At 40.1% G+C, this 19,233-nt stretch overlaps 1 protein-coding gene across 2 annotated transcripts; it reads right to left on the bottom strand.

Annotated features, from left to right (window-relative positions):
• Positions 1 to 550: 550 nt before the first annotated feature.
• Positions 551 to 18,784, bottom strand: TRHR (thyrotropin releasing hormone receptor). Of its 2 annotated transcripts, XM_074894403.1 has the most exons (3): positions 17,648 to 18,784; positions 4,549 to 4,935; positions 551 to 3,713 (listed from the first exon to the last, which is right to left on the bottom strand). In XM_074894403.1, the coding sequence occupies exons 1-3, from the start codon at positions 18,440 to 18,442 to the stop codon at positions 3,708 to 3,710; spliced, it is 1,188 nt and encodes a 395-aa protein (XP_074750504.1). In that variant the 5' UTR covers positions 18,443 to 18,784; the 3' UTR covers positions 551 to 3,707. The 2 variants fall into 2 exon arrangements, with proteins under 2 accessions (XP_074750504.1, XP_074750494.1); XM_074894393.1 differs by lacking the exon at positions 551 to 3,713 and having other exon boundaries at positions 4,528 to 4,935.
• Between the last annotated feature and the right edge of the window lie 449 nt (positions 18,785 to 19,233).

Raw genomic sequence — 19,233 nt, 5'->3', positions numbered from 1 at the left:
CAAGAAATGAGAGACGTGCTTTAGTCTAGACTCTAGGAAATTCAGCCTTTGTGTATATCCTGCACCCCGGGAGAGTGAATCTCCAATGCATTACCTGGAGAGAAATCAGAGCAGGCCACTCATCCTCTTGAGGCTGGGTCCAAGCGCATCACCAGAAAAACAAGGCAGTACTCATCAACTAGGGAATCAACTAAGTTGATTGTGGGGACCAAAGAAGAAAGTGGCTTCTAGTTTCTGTCCCTACTCCCAGGATGACTTTTTTCTCCTTTTTTTTGTTGTTGTTGTTGTTGTTGTTGTTGTTTAACGCTGTGCAATGCAAAATGCATAAATAATCCTTGTAGGAGATTCACATGAATCCCCTCCCATTTAAGCACTGTAACTGCTAGACTACTAGCAAACTGCTCTTCCTCCAGGAAGCAAAACTTGCTTTTTTAGGATGCTCATTCCCCTAGAGATGACAAAAGATGTTGTTACATTATCTGTCCAATGCCAAGGACAGCAAGGCGAAAGGTATTCAAGCAGTTGTTAAAAAATTAAAGTTGTAGTAAAATTACCTTGCTCAACATTTTATTAGAGTAGCAACAAAAATCCATCACAAATTAATCTCCACAGTGGCATGCATCAAAGAATTACAAAATGCTTCTTTTGAACAAAAATTCTTCATTTTTTAGGACGACATTTACCAGCAGTACATTTCTCTGAACAATTTCACGATCATATTAATAAACAAATTTATAAACCACATGCAGTGACTGAATGAGATCAGAAAAAGAAATTCCTTCTAAATCAGCTGCTCTTGAATATTTTTGTGAATTCAAATTTCCAGGATTCAGCTCCCAAATTAAGGAATTCTGGACTCCCAATCCCTTCACCTGAACCAATTCACTAGCATTTCTGTATCACTGTATCCCAGTAGTAAAGAAAGAATGAGGAGAAAGCAATCTCTTATTGAAAAGAAAAAAACAGCAAAGAAACAATTCTGTCTGAAGAAGAGATAACAAAATACTGAAAGATCGCTTTGAAATTTCACTACATTTTGTGACAAATAAAACAACTGTACACAGTAGAATTCATACAATAGTGGAGAAATAAATAAGCATATGCAACATTGTTGAAAGAACAATTTAGCTTTGCACATTGTTGAAATAATGTTTTTTTCCGTGGTGACAATGCTCAGATCTGATTGTTTCTTAAAAAACAACCAAGAAATATTTGACTGCTTCCAAATGCCAAGTGAGTGATCCAAGCATTCACTGTGTGGTAGGGGAGCTATGGCAGCAGCTCCTGAAGCAGTATCAGTCCTTCAGTCAGTTACACTGGGTAATTGTTTTTGAAGGAAAGCTAGGGAGACCTTCACCATTTGACTTGTGCCATTCATTTCCACAGGAGAATCATAAACCCCTTCAAAATACATTGGAGCTGCTTTGATATATCCTTAACCCTGTCCACAAAGAGGTCATGCACTAATTTGAACCCAGGTGTGTTTTAAATACACCTGACCATTTTCAGCTGCACAATTTACCAACACTGAAGCTTCCAACATCTTGGTATTTCACACGGGAAGCAGTGTAGCTCCAAAAGTCAGATGCTACAGCAGCATCTCTTCTGTTACGTGCTGGGTAAAGTTCCAAATAAAAATGCAATCGGAATGCAATCTCTTACATCAAAGTCATTAAATGAGGATATAGACATGGATTTCAATATTACTAACAATCAGACAATTCTTTCAAACTAAATGTTGCAAAGGAATTTGTTTGCAAAATAAGTATATAAAGATAGTTACATTACTGCAGTCAGTAGTTGACATCCAGTTACTTTTACTTCTAGCAAAAAAGTTTGCTATATTATTAATAAACTTAAAATCACACAAATTTTTAAATAAATACATGCCCTCATATCTAATCTACAACATCTAGGTACAAAAAAAAAGGTTGATTGCTGTTAGAAGAGCAAACACAGAAATAGATCTAAAATCACATTATCAAGATATCTAGCAAAGTTTCATAGTGTTAGGTGTAGGAATCACTACAAAATTAGCATGGATTTCATGAATAACATCCTTAAAGCCATAGTCACAGCACATTATAAGTTAAAATCACACCTTAACTTAAATCTGTAATTTTAAATATTTCATTTGTGCACAAAATTTTCATGCATAATCATTTCTGTTTGCACAAATAAACATCAGCATGACATAATTCCTTTTCATTTGTTATTCCAAGTGATGGTGCATATAAAATCACCTACATAGATTTTAGCCCTTGATAAAACCTCACTAAGAATATGGGCTTAAATACCTCACCTGAGCATCTAAAAAAAAAGAACTATGGAGACAGAGGCTGAAAAAACAGAAAATAACTTTTTGAGCAAAAAGGCAAATAAAGGTGCGAATTTACTTCTGATATTCTCAGTCTGTAAGAGTTGTGGTTCAGTCTGTACTCTGAAAAGGGTAAAGATAAAAGTGTAAGTTCGTGTTACTGTTATTACACAAATACTTAGCTCCGTTCTTATCCCAGCCAGTTGTTTTTCTGAGAGTATAACCAGGTTTCTGTGGTACATATGCTCTTTGCCTGCTGCTTGTCCTGGAGGTCTGATCACTTTTTAAGTAAGAAAAGAAATGGGAGCTAGGGCCTGGTCTGAAAGCACTGGATAGATGCCTAACTGATACCTCTCCTTGACTTATGGTGGCAAACTGTAGCTTTAAGGAAGTATAAACCATAAAATGCCATAAAACTCTGTAATTTCACATCAAGCAAAGGTTTGTTCAAAGTGTGTGTCACTGTTATAGTATTGTATTTATGAGATGTGACTGTTAGGTACTAACTCTAGAATAACGTTGATATTCTTCTCTTTTGACTCTTGAACTCCAGTCAGCTTTGCCTGCTTATCTGCCATGTGACTTTGTCATTATATATTTTCCATATTATTTTAAAAGCAGCAAAGAGTCTGGACATTCCCCTTCCAGTTGTGAGAGTGTTCAGACACCATGGTGATGGAGCATCTGCACAAACACAAACCCCACTGCATGTATCTGGTGGCCTGTGCTGCTCGGGCAGACAAGCTCAGGGCCCCAGTACATAAGGAAAAGCCTCAGTGCAGAGGATTTAGAAAACACTGCAACACAGCCTGTATGGGTTCAGCTGCTGGCTCTGCTCCAGTCAAAGCTCTGCCAGCTCCTGTGCTTCACAGGCTTCAGGGGCCAGCCTGCCCCCAGCGAATGTCCACAGGTATCGCGTTCTGCCTGGTTTTAAAACTGACTCCCCATAATTTGAGGTAAAAGTCTCAAGAAGAAGTGGTCTCGCTCCCTCTCCTTGCTAAAATGAAAAGGCAAGTGCTTTTCATTCATGATGCAGGAGCATCATCCACTGCCCCGCTCTGCATCCATGGAGATGTCCTCAGCAGCCTTGCTCTTTCTGAGAACGCAGACCACGCCAATACATGAGACGAAGGATTTGGGTATTCCTCTGAAGCCAACTCACCTGCTTAAAGTTATGTTGTGTTATGTGCTTCGTTCAGTTAGACTCAGTAGTATATTCTTTTCACTTCCCAAGAGACTGCATTTTCTTGTAGGACGCAGACAGGTGTGTAGAGATATATGGTAACTCCTGCAATTCTGAGAGTAGAAATGCCTTTATATTTCATACAGGTTGGTGGAAACAGAGCATCCAAAGGTTTTACATGACTGCGTACTCAGAACAAGGTGGGCCTCAGGCCTGAAAATGAGGAGAGAAGAAGTAAACTGAGAAAAAATATTTTTCATTCTCATATAATCTCCAAAAGGAAATAAAAAACTCAGCCTCTCTGTGGAGCATCTATATGTAAGATCTAAGGTATACAGGTTTACAAACAGCATTTAAGTAGCATTGTGTAGAAAATCATCATGCAAACAGTAACATGCATCATCATGTAGAAGAGAGGTGGGTTAGAGAGATGTGCTAAACACAGGGATGGTGCAGGCAGCATGGAAACTGATGTGGCTTTCAGCACTCTCAGAACCAGAGTGCTGGTGTGGGGGAGATCCATGTCTTCTCTTAGCATCAGCTGCATGGTGGCACCAGGCTAGTTAACCCCAAGCTGGAGCCAGGGAGTGAGGCACAAGAAAATGCCTCATAGCCCTCCTGCAGATAGCCAGAGCATGCCTGGGAGGAATCGCTCAGCTCAGGCACCAGTGCCCACCCTCCTGGCAGACTTTTACATGAGGCACCATGCCTGAGCACCACTCTCTGATGTTCCACCTTTGCCCTCTGCTCCTCAGGGAGAAAGGCTCAGCATACATGTTTCTCCTCATCCTTCCCTATAACCTGGATCCTCCCAGACACATCATGCTCTGCACAAGGCACTCTGAGAGCATCACTTTCCAGAGCCGGGCAGTTCTCCCTCCCCGCCATGCCCTGTTTGGTGGTGCGTCATCTGTCACCGCCAGCCTTCCCTGGTCATTTCCTGTGCTGTCCCAGCTGAAAGCTAGCCCAGCACAGCCCCCTGCATGTGAACATGGTCTGGTTCATGAGGACCTTACACTTGTAAACATTAAAATGTGTTAACTGTTACCTCAGATGACAAACATGTATCACCAAGGGACAATTTTGCAGAGGACAGATAGGTATTGGTGACAGTAATATCTTCTAGTTCGGTGCTGAAATGATCAGACTCTTTGATGACATTATAATTTAGGGCCACACTGTAATTGGCCGGTTTCTTCTCCCGTTTCTGTTGGCAGTTGCAGAGTTTCCTGAAGGCTGCTCTGAATTTCTGGGACATGAGATTGTAAATTACAGGATTGATAGCACTATTTAAATAAATGCAGATTCTGCAGAATAGCAGGAACCAGTTTTCTTGGAAAGGGCTGGAGAGAAAGGAATTAACCACGACCAGTGTGCGGTAGGGCATCCACAGAAATGCAAATAGGATCACAACCACGGCCAACATCTTGGTAACCTGAGGGAACACAGAGGTAGACAGAAGAAGGGCAGAAAGTTAGTACTCATCTTGGAAGGACCATGTGCATTCCTACATCTCTAGGGCCAAAGCAAAACTATGGACAGACTCTTCAGCTGGGAATTTCTGATGTTTGATTCAGAAAGGTTTTCTACAGTAAGAAGGACAAAAAAACCTGGGTCCAAATTCCTCCTAGTTTTTGTTAAATGACTCTTTCCAGGTGATATCCCAGTAAGCTAATTGTTGTAGACCTTAGACTTTGGAACTTCTCAAGCTGGAAGGACGTGTTGATTCAAATGGAAAAATGGGGATTTAAGTAATTTTTTCCAGCCACATTAATCTCCTCCTTTAGACTAGTATAATTCATAGAGTAATTGAACCTGAAGCCTATTTAGATTATCTGCTCTAACAGACACCCTGAAAGAATTTCCACAGTCAAAAGTAATGAAAAAAAAATTAGATTTATTTCTATTCCTCAGATCTTCAGTATTTAATCAGATCTCCATTAATTTCATTATTTGATGTTTACTCTCAAATGACAAAGTTTACAGAACCAGGAAAAGAAGTATTATCAATAAAACTTCATTATTATAAGAACTTTCATCTACTGTGTAAATTTGTTTCGAATAGAGAAAAAACAACCTTTGGGGATACCCAGGATAGCTGAAATGAACAAGAAATGATTAAAAAATTAGGAAAACACCTCACTGTAAAAAGTCTTTCTTTTGTAAATAATTTAATTCTAGTATATATGGTATTCTCTAGTCTCTACATTAAAGAATGTTTGAAATATGTTAATAAACATAATAATAGAAAGTACAGTGAGATGTGACAGTGGGATAGCATGGTGGCACAGCCTCGTGTAAATCAGGAGATGACTTGGTGAACTGTGTGTGCATTGACACTGATTTTGGTGAGTTACAACTGCTTCTTTTGATTCTTTTTTTTTTTGCTGTTTGCCTTTCTTCTTGACATAAAACTATTGTTGTCTATTGACAGATTAGTTTAAAGAACTTAGTTTTACCTTTGCTTTATTCCTTCTTTCTGAGTACCTGAAGTTATACTTCAGTGAAACAGCAACTCCTGTAACCACAGGATACATTCTGACTGTATGGGTTATAATTTCATTGCTTGCAGAAAGGATAGATGTAGATCAATAAGAGTTTCAGTTGTTTCCAGGAGGACAGACAGATAACTCCACTAAAATCACTCATAAATACATGCTAGCTTTAGGTGTCTTTTTGAGTTTGAAGTTATAGGAGAGTATACAATTCTCTTGTCTTCTGATCAGATAGCTCGTTATACAGAAAGTCTGCCATCTCATTGCCTAAGGGATGTATTTTCTTCTAACTATCCAGAAAGACACATACACATATAACCCAATTTGTTGGGTTTTGTTATAGATATTATGATAAAGAATGAGATGAAGAGCAAAGTTACTCTACAAATTAATGCATCTTTATCTATTTATCTACCTATCTTTAAATGTACATATTAAAAGGCTATAATTTTGTCCTATAATTCTCCTCCCTTCACCCTCACTTTTGATTTCCCTATAGCTGTGTTCAGTAGAAGTAAAAAATGAGACTGAGAAATATTATCTCCTTTTTTTGTCACTTGACTGATACATTTCCTTATGACTTATAGACTACTTTTCTTGTTTGTTGTGCACAGTCATTGTAATAGAGCAAAATGCAAATGTGAATGTCTCAGGTAGCTGGAAGAATGATTTTTCCTTATTTCTGAACCAATTCTAAAACAACCAGTCCTGTCAACATGGCTGCAAAGAGTGAGGTGACCCAGTACTGACCCACTCTGGCTAAGGAAGACACAGGACTCCTCACCTGCTGCGTCTCCTCCCTCCAGCTCAGCTCCAGTCTATGCCTCCAAACTGAGCATATCCATTCGACTGAGAATAATCATTCATTATGGAAAATAATTCACATTTGAAGGAAGAAAGTAACCATTTGTGGAGCTTGGATTAACAATGGGACTGAGCCCATCTAACAGATGTGTTGCATCAGCTCAGGCATTCAGAAGGCAAGTGGATAATTGTCTACACAGGCATCAAAGTACTTCGCTACCAGAAGATCAGCAGGGAACTCTATTATCATACCTACTGATCATTGGCAATTTACATTTCTTCTGAGCATGTCTTTGATGAACAATTGCCCGGAGAATCACTTACAATGGTGCAGCTGCCAGTTTGAATCCTGGGTCGAGCTAGAATTAAATTGATCTTACTGTCAGGAAAGGGATATTTTAGTCACACAACTAATACTCTACAGCAATGAAAAAATGCTGTTACTCTTCAAGTGACTGTGTCCTATATGCCTAAAAGACATATATGTATGTAGTGTGCAAACTATTAGCTAAATTTATGTATACTGGCAGCTTGATGTGCATTCCTACTATCTAACACCACTCGCTTGTCCTGCTGCCATGTTCATCTTACTGAGACTGTGATTTGACAATGTATTAGAACTGTCTCTTAACACCAGATAAAAAAATCATGATCACAACACAAAGTGCCCTGAGCTGAGATCAATTCAGTCTGCAGATTCGAATGTGTTTTAAAATGCCAAGAGGTTAGCTTCTCACTGTCAGGTTTTATGTCAAGACATTGTCTTGCAGTGCTCAGACTCCACAATTTCCTGGTCTTGACATAAACTGAAGCGAAAGTAACCTATGACTGCAGCTAAAAAAGCATCCTGTTCTCACCTCCCTCTTTGTGCTGGCCCCAAAAATGAGGGTGTGGGTCAGGTCAGACTGCTGGTTCAACCTGAAATTAAGCACCTCTCTGTAGAGCTGGCTTTTGGTTTGCTTAGGTCAGTGATCCAACTCTTGTACCCATAAACTGCCACAGAGTCTACAGTCAGTGCAAGAGAAGAGGCAGAAACATGTGGCCATGGATGACACCTCTTTAGTGGCACCTCTTGGTGGTTCAGTCAGTGCAGGACAGTGAGGAGAATTCACCATAATTTTAAACTAGCTGCAGTGCATATCCTTCCAAAGCTGCCAAAAATCACAAATCTGACACAAGCTCTCAACCGCCAGACAGAAATTCCATTGTCTGATCTATCTGACCACTAGCAGTTGTGTCTCTGAGACCCACTGTGAGGCTCTGAGTTCAGATAATTATTTGCTCATTGGTAAATCCTCCCTAAGCTGGCTCTGGAGGCAGTGGCTTTGCATGCTTAGCTACCTCAGAGCATGACCTATGTGTAAATGGCAGCAGCTCCTAGAAGGTGTTCTGACACCATTCACTTTGTCCCCAGTGTGGTCAGAGGGCTTGTCACCCCACTGCAGGCTGAAGCTTCTGACCCAAAGATTCTGCAAGCATGTCCTGGGCTTTTTTCACACCTGAATTTGCCTTTATGGATGAACCCAGCTTCTAAACACATGATTTAGGCCAAAGCTACTTTCTTATCCGCACCAGAAATCTTCATTGGGGTGGATGGGGCTGCACAGAAATAGCTTACGGGAAAGTTTGGTCCACTTTGCTTAAGTAATCCTTTTCCAAATCACTTCATATGAACCATAACGAAACATCATTTGGGAGGAACTAATTATCTGACGTCAGTGGAGTGCTAAGAGGATAAACTTTTTTAAGAACCTGCTTTTTATTACCTGTAACCATACACCAAATCTCACTGAAAGCAGCGGCATTAGCATCCTCATTCATTACTCAGGTGAAGGCAAGCATACACTGATTGCTCTTTTCTTGTGGATGTGCACTGCATATTCTATACTCAGAGTACAAATTATTCTCAGTTAAGGAGACTGAAAACATGATTAAAAGGCTTTGAGCAAATCCATTTTAGTCCAAATTTCAAGTGTACTTTGAATGATAGTGAAGTGCTTCAGATTGTATGTGTTCCTGGCTGCATGAAACTATTCTTCAAGCCCTATCTTTTGTTTTCTGAGAATATTCTGAAAAATATTTAAAATGTTTTTTACTAAACAGATTCCCAATATTTTAATTCTGAACCAGTATTCTCCTTTTCCTTCCTGTTCCAAAACCTTGTCATTCTAATGGAGTGTTTTTACGAGACATTTTCATTACTCACATTTTCATGATACTCACAGTTTGGTAGTTGCTTCCTTCTTCTTTGAATACTAATCTTTCTTACAGTCTTACATAGGTAAAAGTAATAGTCATATTTACTAATTTACTGTGCCATAGAGTCACTTTGGTGTTTTAAAGGCATGTAATATTATCTTTCTTTCTTTTGCTTGGTGGTGTTCATTGCAATGCACAGAGATTGTATATGCCAGTCTGTGATTTTGTAATCCAAAAGAAGTTGTACAATGAGGAGGAGGATTAAATAAATAACAGAATTAAGGTTTTGATATAATAACACTGCAAACGAAAACAAGTAATATGATTGAGGATTTCATGTAAGCCACAGAAAATTTATCTTGCATTATAAACTGTAATCTGTGCTTGCTCTGCTGTGAGAGAACAGAGGGGTTTCTCTGGGGGGCAGGTCATCATGTACTGCATCAATGTCTAAGAGAGGACTTCCTCTAGAATCACAGAATCACAGAATCATTCAGGTTGGAAAAGACCCTTGGGATCATCGAGTCCAACCATCAGCCCTACTCTACAAAGTTCTCACCTACACCATATCCCCCAACATCTCATCTAAACGACCCTTAAACACATCCAGGGATGGTGACTCCACCACCTCCCTGGGCAGCCTATTCCACTGTCTAACCACTCTTTCTGTGAAAAGTTTTTTCCTAATGTCCAGTCTGAACCTCCCCTGTTGGAGTTTAAAGCCATTCCCTCTTGTTCTATCACTAATCACCTGTGAGAAGAGACCAGCACCAACCTCTAAACCAATGTCCTTTCAGGTAGGTGTAGAGAGTGATGAGGTCTACCCTCAGCCTTCTTTTCCTCAAACTGAACAGTTCCAGCTCCTTCAATCTCTCCTCATAGGATTTGTTCTCCAGGCCCTTCACCAGCTTCGTTGCCCTCCTCTGCACTCGCTCCAGCACCTCGATGTCTCTCTCGTATTGAGGTGCCCAAAACTGGGCACAATACTCCAGGTGTGGCCTCACCAGTGCAGAGTACAGGGGGATGATCACCTCCTTACTTCTGCTGGTCACACTATTTCTGATACAAGCCAGGATGCCATTGGCTTTAATTGACCATGGAGGGACCTTAGATGATTTGATTGGACTAAGCAATTAACTTTGTGACATATACATAGGGTTAAGTGAGTTGGATTCCATCTCAAGTATAAACAAACACATTTGCGATCTAAGGTTGTATGTCTTTTTCACAGTCCCCTTGATACCTGAGGAAACTAGGAATTCCTTTGGGGAAAGTATGAAATCTACCTGCAAATATGTAATTCAGTGTTCATATTATGGATGGACAAGAAAAAAATTTGGGATCTGTTGGCTGAGCTACATGGGATAAATTGGAAGTGTGGGAGAGATCAATACAGCCAGAACCAGGATCTGATGGAGGACCGGACAGATGAGGAGCATATGTGAAAGAGAAAAGGAAGCACACAGCTCAGGTTGTGATTCCATGAGCATATCAGCTGCTATAAAAAGGGGACTAGATTGCCTCCTTGTTTCCTATCTGCTTCCCCTGGCCTCTTGCCCTATTTTAAAAGGTAATGAGCTGCTTGACAAGGTAGCTCACACAACAGGTACTCTTAGAAAAAAGGATTTAATTTTCCTCACATTTTCAAAGTTTTCCTGTGTGACAGGCAAACCCCTTTTCTATCCTTCAGTTTTAAGTTCTCTCACTCTTTTCTTCCTTCCCACAATGCCTGGGTCTTCAGGACATTTTCTTGCTTCTGAGCAGAACAAAATGATTCAGATCTTCAGAATAAAAAGCATTCATGTTTAAGAAACGCTGAGGGATCCTATTACCTGTGCTGCTAGAAAAAAAACCCACCAAACTATTAGCAAAATTAAGCACCCACAGAGAAAAATAAAAGGCAGAAATACCTTTTCTCTCTTGTACTCTATGCTGTAAAGAAACATTTAATGTTGGTTGGTGTTACTTATTAGTGAACCTTTGTTTTATTGTGAAATCTGCTCTGAATACTTTGACTAACACATTTTCTAGGCATGAAATGAAACCTTTCTTCCCCTGTGTTTTTAATAAAAAGTTTGGGAATAGAATGCCTAAAATGGACAGGAGGGGAAACTCTGATCAACTTTTAACTATTACCAACACAGGTACATGTCTGCTCTGAATTAATTCTCCTACACAGTAACTATAAGTGGCTAAATCTTCCAAAGTTCAAATAGGAATATTTATTTCTTTTATTTCTGCAAGCAAAGACAGTTTAGAAGTAAGTGGAATTGTGGTGGTGCTGTATATGAAAAAGCAAAGAAAAAGAAGTGTTGAGATTTATTTTGATACTTACAGTACTTTATGGTGCAAAGATACAAAAAGGAATACTATGGGTAAAGACTAAAGAATTACTAACTTGAATTTCAGGTATGTATAAAGTTGAAACTCTAATGTGTGTGAATGTAAGTTGAATATGAACTGCTGCTTGATAGAGGCTGATTATAGAGCTGATTATATTGAATTTGGTTTGTCTGCAATTGTCTGTAATGGACAATCTGGTCAAGCCTTTGGTACAGGCACTTTATTCTTTCCAGATTGAATTTATGCACACACATTCCTATTTACGTGCAATAAACACCTGTAACTGCAGTTAATGTTTTCTTGATTGATATTAATTTTGATTAGGATATAGTCAGTGAATGTGTTTTCTGGAAACTTAACAATATGGATGGTTTGCAAGTACCAGTAACAGGCCATTTTGGAAATGCAGACACAAATTGGTAGGCTAATGCAATTATATGCATGCCTGATAAATAAAATATCTAACTGTTGCATCTGCCTTTGCAACTTCAGTGAAGAAACTAAAGCAAAGTGGCAGAAGAACAGCTAACAAGCCAGATGTCTTCAGCCTACCACAGCATCACTGAAGTGGTACTGCCGTTGGGGTTGGACTAGATGATCTCCAGAGACGCCTGCCAGCCTCAGTGATTCTGTTAATTTATAACAAAGTATTAGAGGGAAATTTCTTTAATCTAAGGTCCTGAGGGATCTGGAACAAAGTCCCTTGATGGCTCATGATCCTTTGGATCATGTTCAATCTTTCTTGCCACTGCATGCAGTTTTTACCCTAGTTCTATGACAACAGTTACAGTCTCCCAGAGCTTCATGAGGTCCAGGATTCCTTACATGTTCAAGTTATGTCTTTAATTGGACAGCTCCAAATTCATAGTCTGTATTTTCTGGTGAGTGAGTAGAAATCAACTTCAGTTCACCTCCTTGGGACCTGTGATCATCTGACCAAATGACCACATGTTGTTAAATAAATCTTAATATTGAATTTGCATTGAAGTTCCATCTTTGGCTCTGAATCAAGCAAATGGGACTTTGAACTGTCTGGCATTAAGAGATATTCTTTGTCATGATATCATCTTGCAATCATTGATCTTCCCTTTGACAAGCTTTGAAGTTTCATCTACTGTGACCTAGATTCAACTGAAGGGTGTTGGAAAATTTTGTTTTCTCAACTTCCCTCCTGTTTAATTTGAGGAAATGTGTACACCAGAATTATTTCATTGTTTTCTCAGGTTCAAATGATGCAAATCACTCAGCAGAAATATTCTAGAGTTTCTTTGTGGTCAGAAAGGTCTCACCTTACTCTTAGTCACCTTTTCATCTTCTACTAATCTTAGTGTTGGAAAAAACACTATGTCACTGTTTATTACCGAGACCCCCTATTGGCAGTCAAATGCTTTGGTATTGTTCAGCTATATACAAACTTCAGTCTAGCAAGGTTATTTTTTTTGCAAAGCATAGCTGAAAGCCCATTCAACACAGTCATCACCAGCTCCATCAGACCTAATAGGTGTTTAAGATTTTTCTTTAGTCACAAACTAAACACAGGCTTGAAGTTTTACCTGCATGTTTCAATACTAAAACGAAGTGTAACACTAGTTGATTCCTCAGGGCTTAATGCCACATAGCCTTGAGCACAAACTGATTCCTCTGAAAATGGAGCAGACCAATATCTCCCCTTCTTCTGGCAGAGATCTTTCCTCAGGAGAAGGTCAAGTGTTGCCTACTGACTTTTAATGGCTGATCAAAAGCTCTGCAAAGGCAATAAATTACTCTTATGGCTTTCTGTAAAGAGAGGATCAGCTGGATTTAGTTTCTGATAAAGAAGAGGCAGAATGAACTGTTTTCTGTTCCTTCTGGGACACCAGGAGCCTGATGTACAAAGTGAATTAGAAATGTACTCCCATGTATGAAGGAGTGCCTGACTGTCAAATAAAACCCTATCACACCCTGCTATCCAGTACAGTTCTTTAAAACAGAAGAACTATTGCAAGAGTGGGATTGATTTAGCTCATCAGAAGTGGATGTAAGAATGGAGTTTGACACATCCTATGGACATGCATTGATGCTCCTTTTCTTGGTAGAACTTTTGTCTGCAGTGTAAACAACATGTAATTTTCATGGACAATTTCATTGTCCAATATCAGAGGTAGCAGCTGTTGTTCAGTGGAACAAAAATGTCTTGGAAATGGAGATACTTTATGAGAAAAGAAATCTTATTTTTTGCCTTTCCTTCTCTTTCAACATTTCAAAAAAAGGACTGATTTTTGTACCTGTTTTTTTTTGTTTGTCTTCCCTGTTCAGTTTTTTCTTGCAGTGCTTTGAATGAAAACTTCAGGATGCCCTGAAGAGTACTTTGAAGGCTTTGTCCATTGGTGGTTGTTGATATGGGGGTACTGATCATTTAGTAAACAGATTTTGTTCCTGTTAGCTTTCCAAACATTGGAATGAAATAAATATTTACTAGAGCTAACATAGTACAGTAGCTTTTAAATCATGTGAGTGGAAGGGTGAATGCACGGAATGGAATGAGTAAGCAGAGGACCACTTTTTACCTGGAAGAGCTGATTTTCGTTCAGTGGAGTTGTACTATAGCGTCATTCTGAGCTCATTCCTAGGCATCTCACATGGAAATTATGTTAAAATAGGCTTAACTCACCATTCTAAAATATATTCCAGGCCTTCCTTCTAAATTACAGAATATTGTTTTGTAAATGGAAGTCCTCTGACTACTTGACAACTTTTTTCCCCTTCAGTGATGGTGTTATGTCTGTTTACATGAGAGACTGAAAATATCTGTTCTAATGAAACTGAACATGGTCTATCTATTCTCCTTCAGCAATACTCACCTCCCTCCCACCCTGCTTACCTCACTGCTGGGCTTCCCACTCCTCTCTTGCCTCAGCTTAGATAGCTCTCCTCCATAGTTGTAAGGAAATGGTTATTTTACTCTATATTTGCTTTCTTCGTGAGCACAGAGCTATTTTAAATGCCATATCAGGGTTGTTTCTCCCTTGCTCTGTTCTTTCCATTGGTGCCAGGTGTGAGGAAGCATCCTAGCTGTTGAATCAAGGGTGGCTTCCAAGTTGGTCTTCGCATTTTTAGTCTGTCAGCTTCTAATTCTGGGCTAAATCTCATACCAGAAACCTAAGTGATATATTGTCATTTTTGAAGAAAACAATTGTAATTGCATAATTGTATGACTCACAATAGAAAGTATTGACTGTATATAGAAGTATTGGAAGTAGACATAGAGACACAAAGCTGCCAGCACATATATAGCTATAGCTATATGCTAAGAAAATAATATAAGTTTAAAAAAAAGTCAAAAACACAACAGGACAATACAGTCTAGTTCTGCCGTGAAACAGCTTCAGATAGTGCTCTTCAGCTAAAACACAGCCACTGTATGACAAAGTAGGAGAGAAAATGCTTTCTTAACCAGGCAAAAAGCAAGTTTTGACCTTTTTTTAACAATGGAAGGCTTTCCAAACATAGATGAGATAACGCAAAGTCCCACAAAAATTAAAGAAAATGGTATGACCTGGCAGTCTGGGTCAAGCTAAATCCAGATTAGTCAAGCAATCCAGGTCAGACTGAGTGGGGAAATCAATTCACATACTGTCATGTTGGATTAATTGTCAAAAATGGTTATGAAATTCCTAAGTTAATTCTTCGTGAAGGCTGAGGAAACCTATCTAACTTACTGTTTCATTCTGGTATATTATATAAATGTGAGCTCAAAATAGGTTAATTATAATAATAATTAATCATAATCACTCAATGGAACTATATTGAATTTCCATGTCCAGGTTTTTACAGTAGGGAGGTTGCAGGTGTGGCCTCTTTGAGAAGAGGCCTGGGCCTGCCCTGTGCTGGACACAAGCGATACTATCTAGTTCCAGCTGACCTACCACAGCACACAGCTGAGCTGGCAGTGCCTCTGAAAATATATTTAAGAAATGGCAAAGATGCTGGAAAGAGAAAGAGAGGGGCAAACAGAACAAGAGTGAGAAACAGTAGAGGGAACACCAAAGTCAGAGGAGGAGGCACTCTTTGGCAAAGCAGGCACCACCTGAAGGGACTGCAACCCATGGAGGACCCATACTGAAAGAGTGGAAAAGAGTGAGAAGGAAGGAGTAACAGAGACAAACCTCTGCAACCTGACTGCAACTCACCCTGTGCTGCCAGTTGCCTCATGGAAGGGACTGAATGTAACTTGTGGCAATAAACTGGCAATAAATTAAATTCATTTTCCCGAAGTCAAGTCTGCATTGCCCATGACAATAACTGATAAATTATCTTCCTGTCCTTATTTTGACCCAGGAGCTTTCTTGCTCCTGTTCTTCCCATTTTCTCCCCTGTTCTGCTATGCAGGGGAATGAGCAAGTGGCTGGGTGGGTGTTTGTCTGCCAGCTGGAGCCAACCCACTACAGGAACCTGCACAAATTTCATTTTGTAGAAATGCTCTTGGATAAATATGAGAAATGCCACAGAAGTACAAAGTGTACACCACATTTTCAGTCACTTTTTCTACAGATCACAGGATGGACATCGTATGCAACTCCATCACTGTAGTGCAAGCACAGTTCTGAGAAGGCATATAGACAGTTTACATGATGGCAGAACTCACTATGAGGCCAAACTATTCTGTCAACTATACATGCCTTTGCCAGTGCAGCAGGAAATTTTCATTTGTGTGTTTCACTAACTGTTGAGATTTTAGATTTTTTTGAATATGGACTTGTGTTTTCCCATTTGTTGCCACTGGCTACATATTACTAATAACACCACACTAACCTTGCTTTCCTTCCTATGTTGTACTATACACAAATGTTAACTTTATTCATAATGATACTTTAAACAATCAAGTTACTTAGGCTTTTAGAAAAAGTTTTTCTGTCTTTACAAGACATAAACCACATCACATTATAATCCTCACTTTTTGGTTTTGTAGTATGGAAGTATCCACATACAGCAATTTTCAATGTAAAAAGCATGTATACTAAAGTGATACTGAGAACTTAAAAGCAGATTATCTTCTTCTACTAATTAATGGACAAAGAAAACCAAAATTAAACACCTCTAATCTGACTATTAACTATAATTGGAGACACATAATTAAATATAATCTAGCCCAGGTTTCTGCTGTACATTTCAAAACATGGTTTTAGTGCTCTGCAAGCACTTGGTGCCCTAGCAGGCAGCTCAGTTAACTTCTGAGGTCAGTACCATCTCTATAATAAGGGAAAACAGTCTCATTAAACAGCAGAAATCTACACAAAATAAGAATATAAAGTTGACCCATCACCCAACGGGGGCACTCAGCTTGTCTGAAAAGGTGTGCACAGCTCAGCTTTGCTTCCTGAGGGAACTGTACAGTGCAGGGAGGTAGAAGCACACTGCTTGGCAGAGCGATGTTCTATGGTGCCGTGCAGCAGCTGCTGAGGGATGTGAGCGAGTTGCTGAGCATAGAGCATCACTTGTCCATGCTCGCATCAAGCTCCCTGACCCAACCGGAGCCTGCTCCTGAAAGCCAGCTAAGAAGTGATGCACCCTGCATTTCTCAACACTGCACCTGACTGTGCTACCTGCTGCATGCTGTGTGAGTATGAGGCAGTATGGTTTATTGCAAATATCAATAAATTAATCTACTAACTATATTCTACTTGTATAATTACACATTGCAGCATACATATCTAACAATATAAAAAGAAGATAGTCAAACCTATGCCTCAGTTTTGAGACATCAATGCATAAAAATATTTTATGAGAATGTGACAGAATGACAAAGATACTTAGCATTTACAAACCACTTTTATATACAGACTTGCTTAAGGAGACTTTTCACAGGAGAGTTAGACAGGAAAACTAACAACTTGACTGCATTTGTAGAGTGAGACAGTGCCTTAGCTGGGACAAAACCTCAAGTCTCCTAAACTCCCAGTCTAGTTCCTTCTCTTCAGATCTCAAAAATAACTCAAGAGTCATTTGTGTATTTGGCAGGATTACTAACAGGCTGTCATATAAAGAAACTATTGTTAAAAAGATTTCATTCTTTATTGACACTTCCCAATTGTTTTTTGATATAGGAAACAAAATGTTATTTGTTTTTCAGTCCTTGCAGTAGGTAATAATGAATAGGCAAGAAAAAATACATATTTATATGTATGTGTATATGTATCACAGAATTTCAGCTTGATTACTTAGCAAAAAAGAGAATATATATTACACCCTTCCACAGGTTTAGACTAGTGATCTCTAAAACAAGTGGGTTGTAGGTTTCAGAAAGCCGTTTCAAACTGCTGTTCCTACCTGCCTTCGAGAAGCAATAGTGCTATTGAAACTCCTGTTAGTCATCTTGGAATTCACAGGCTTGCTTTGGTGACCCACATCATTCCTCCATGCCTTAGAGTTTTCTTTTGGGTCCGAAGGGATGGGGTTCAGGAACAGTATTCTAGCAATGAGGCCATAGAGGACAGTCGCCAATACCATTGGTACAACATAAAATATACCAAAGTCCATCATGTAGATAGGAGAGTAATAGCTCCTGGACACCTTGTAGCCACAGGACACAACAGTAGTGTCTTTGTAGACCACTGTATTAAGGTCTAGCAGAAAAAACCAGAGCATACAGTATATGGAGGTGAAAGCCCAGACAAAAATAATTATCTTTTTGGCTCTTGAAAAAGTACATAGGAATTGAGCTTTGATTGGGTGGCAGATGGCTATGTATCTCTCAATGGTAAAGGCAGTGATGGAAAAAGAAGAAGCATTGATCCCTAGGTACTGGAGGTAAGTGATGCAGAGACACCCCACGTATCCATACACCCAGGATCTATACAGGCTTTCCGTGATATTGGGTAGTCCTGCAGCCACAAGCACCATGAGATCTGCCACAGCCAGACTCACCAGATAGCAGTTTGTGGGAGTTCTCATGTGTTTGGTTCTGAGGACCACCAAAACTACCATGATGTTGCCCACGATGCCCAGTCCGCAGATGAGGAGGACCAAGAGGATGGTAACCACTTGGTATTCAGGTGTAATGATCTCCTGGCTTGACAGTGGTAGCCCAGTTTGGTTCTGCTCATTCCCTGTGTCATTCTCCATCTTCACCAGCCCACTGCTGCTTCTGCCCCGCACTCAGTCTCAGCATGTGTCCTCCATGGTCCCCTGCCAAAGGGTGAGTGGAGCAGAGTGTGGGAGAGCCGTAGCCCCAGAGGATGTTCTCCATGTAGTCACGGTCCCATTCCTGTCCTGTCCTCCACTCCCCCGAAAGCACCTGGACTTTCAATCTTTGTAAATTCAATTACCAGACAGGTTAATCCCTCCAAGACTCCAGCTCATTCGCACAGGCTAAAAAGCTATCTTCTCGTAGTTGGTTTGAGGCATTCATGAAAACACAGCGTGCGGAGCTGGGAGCTGCCGAGGCGGCGGCAGGGAACGCAGCGCCCGCCCGCCCCGCCCGCGGGCGAGAGCACTGCCCGGGCTGGGCTGGTACCCTGCCGGCAGACTCCAGCATCACCGCTCGCCAGGAGGAGTCACAACGGACCGAGGGTGGAGACAGCAGCCCGAGATGAAAGGAGGCGGGTTTGTAAAGCCCCGCAGGTTTTCTGCTTCACGCTGCTTTTGCTCTCTGCTCTCGGACGGCTAGCTCGCCTATCGATCATATTGATCCGCCCGGGCAAACAAAGGGGAGATTGACTGGCAACGAAAATACACCGGTTTCTAAAACTCTGACTTCCCCCGTGTCCCTGTCCTTGTGAAAGTGATGGTAATTTACACTTGATTCCTGCTTTGCAGGGAGCTGTAAGAGTCCGTTCAGAGCTTACAGAACGAAACGTATCCCAGGTTTTGAAAACAGCAGGAAAAATTGGGTTTCTTTACTTTATAGACAATTC

Source organism: Strix uralensis, chromosome 1, assembly GCF_047716275.1.
Source record: "Strix uralensis isolate ZFMK-TIS-50842 chromosome 1, bStrUra1, whole genome shotgun sequence".
Classification (NCBI taxonomy): Eukaryota; Metazoa; Chordata; class Aves; order Strigiformes; family Strigidae; genus Strix; species Strix uralensis.
This window is presented reverse-complemented; position numbering and strand designations above follow the sequence as displayed.

What these genes read in the sequence shown, in the direction of transcription:
- TRHR (XM_074894393.1), bottom strand. Translation starts at nt 18,442, where the DNA reads ATGGAGAATGACACAGGGAATGAGCAGAACCAAACTGGGCTACCACTG. An exon ending in CTATTGCTTCTCGAAGGCAG is followed by an intron (nt 4,936 to 17,647) that starts GTAGGAACAGCA and finishes GTGTTCCCTCAG; the next exon opens with GTTACCAAGATGTTGGCCGT.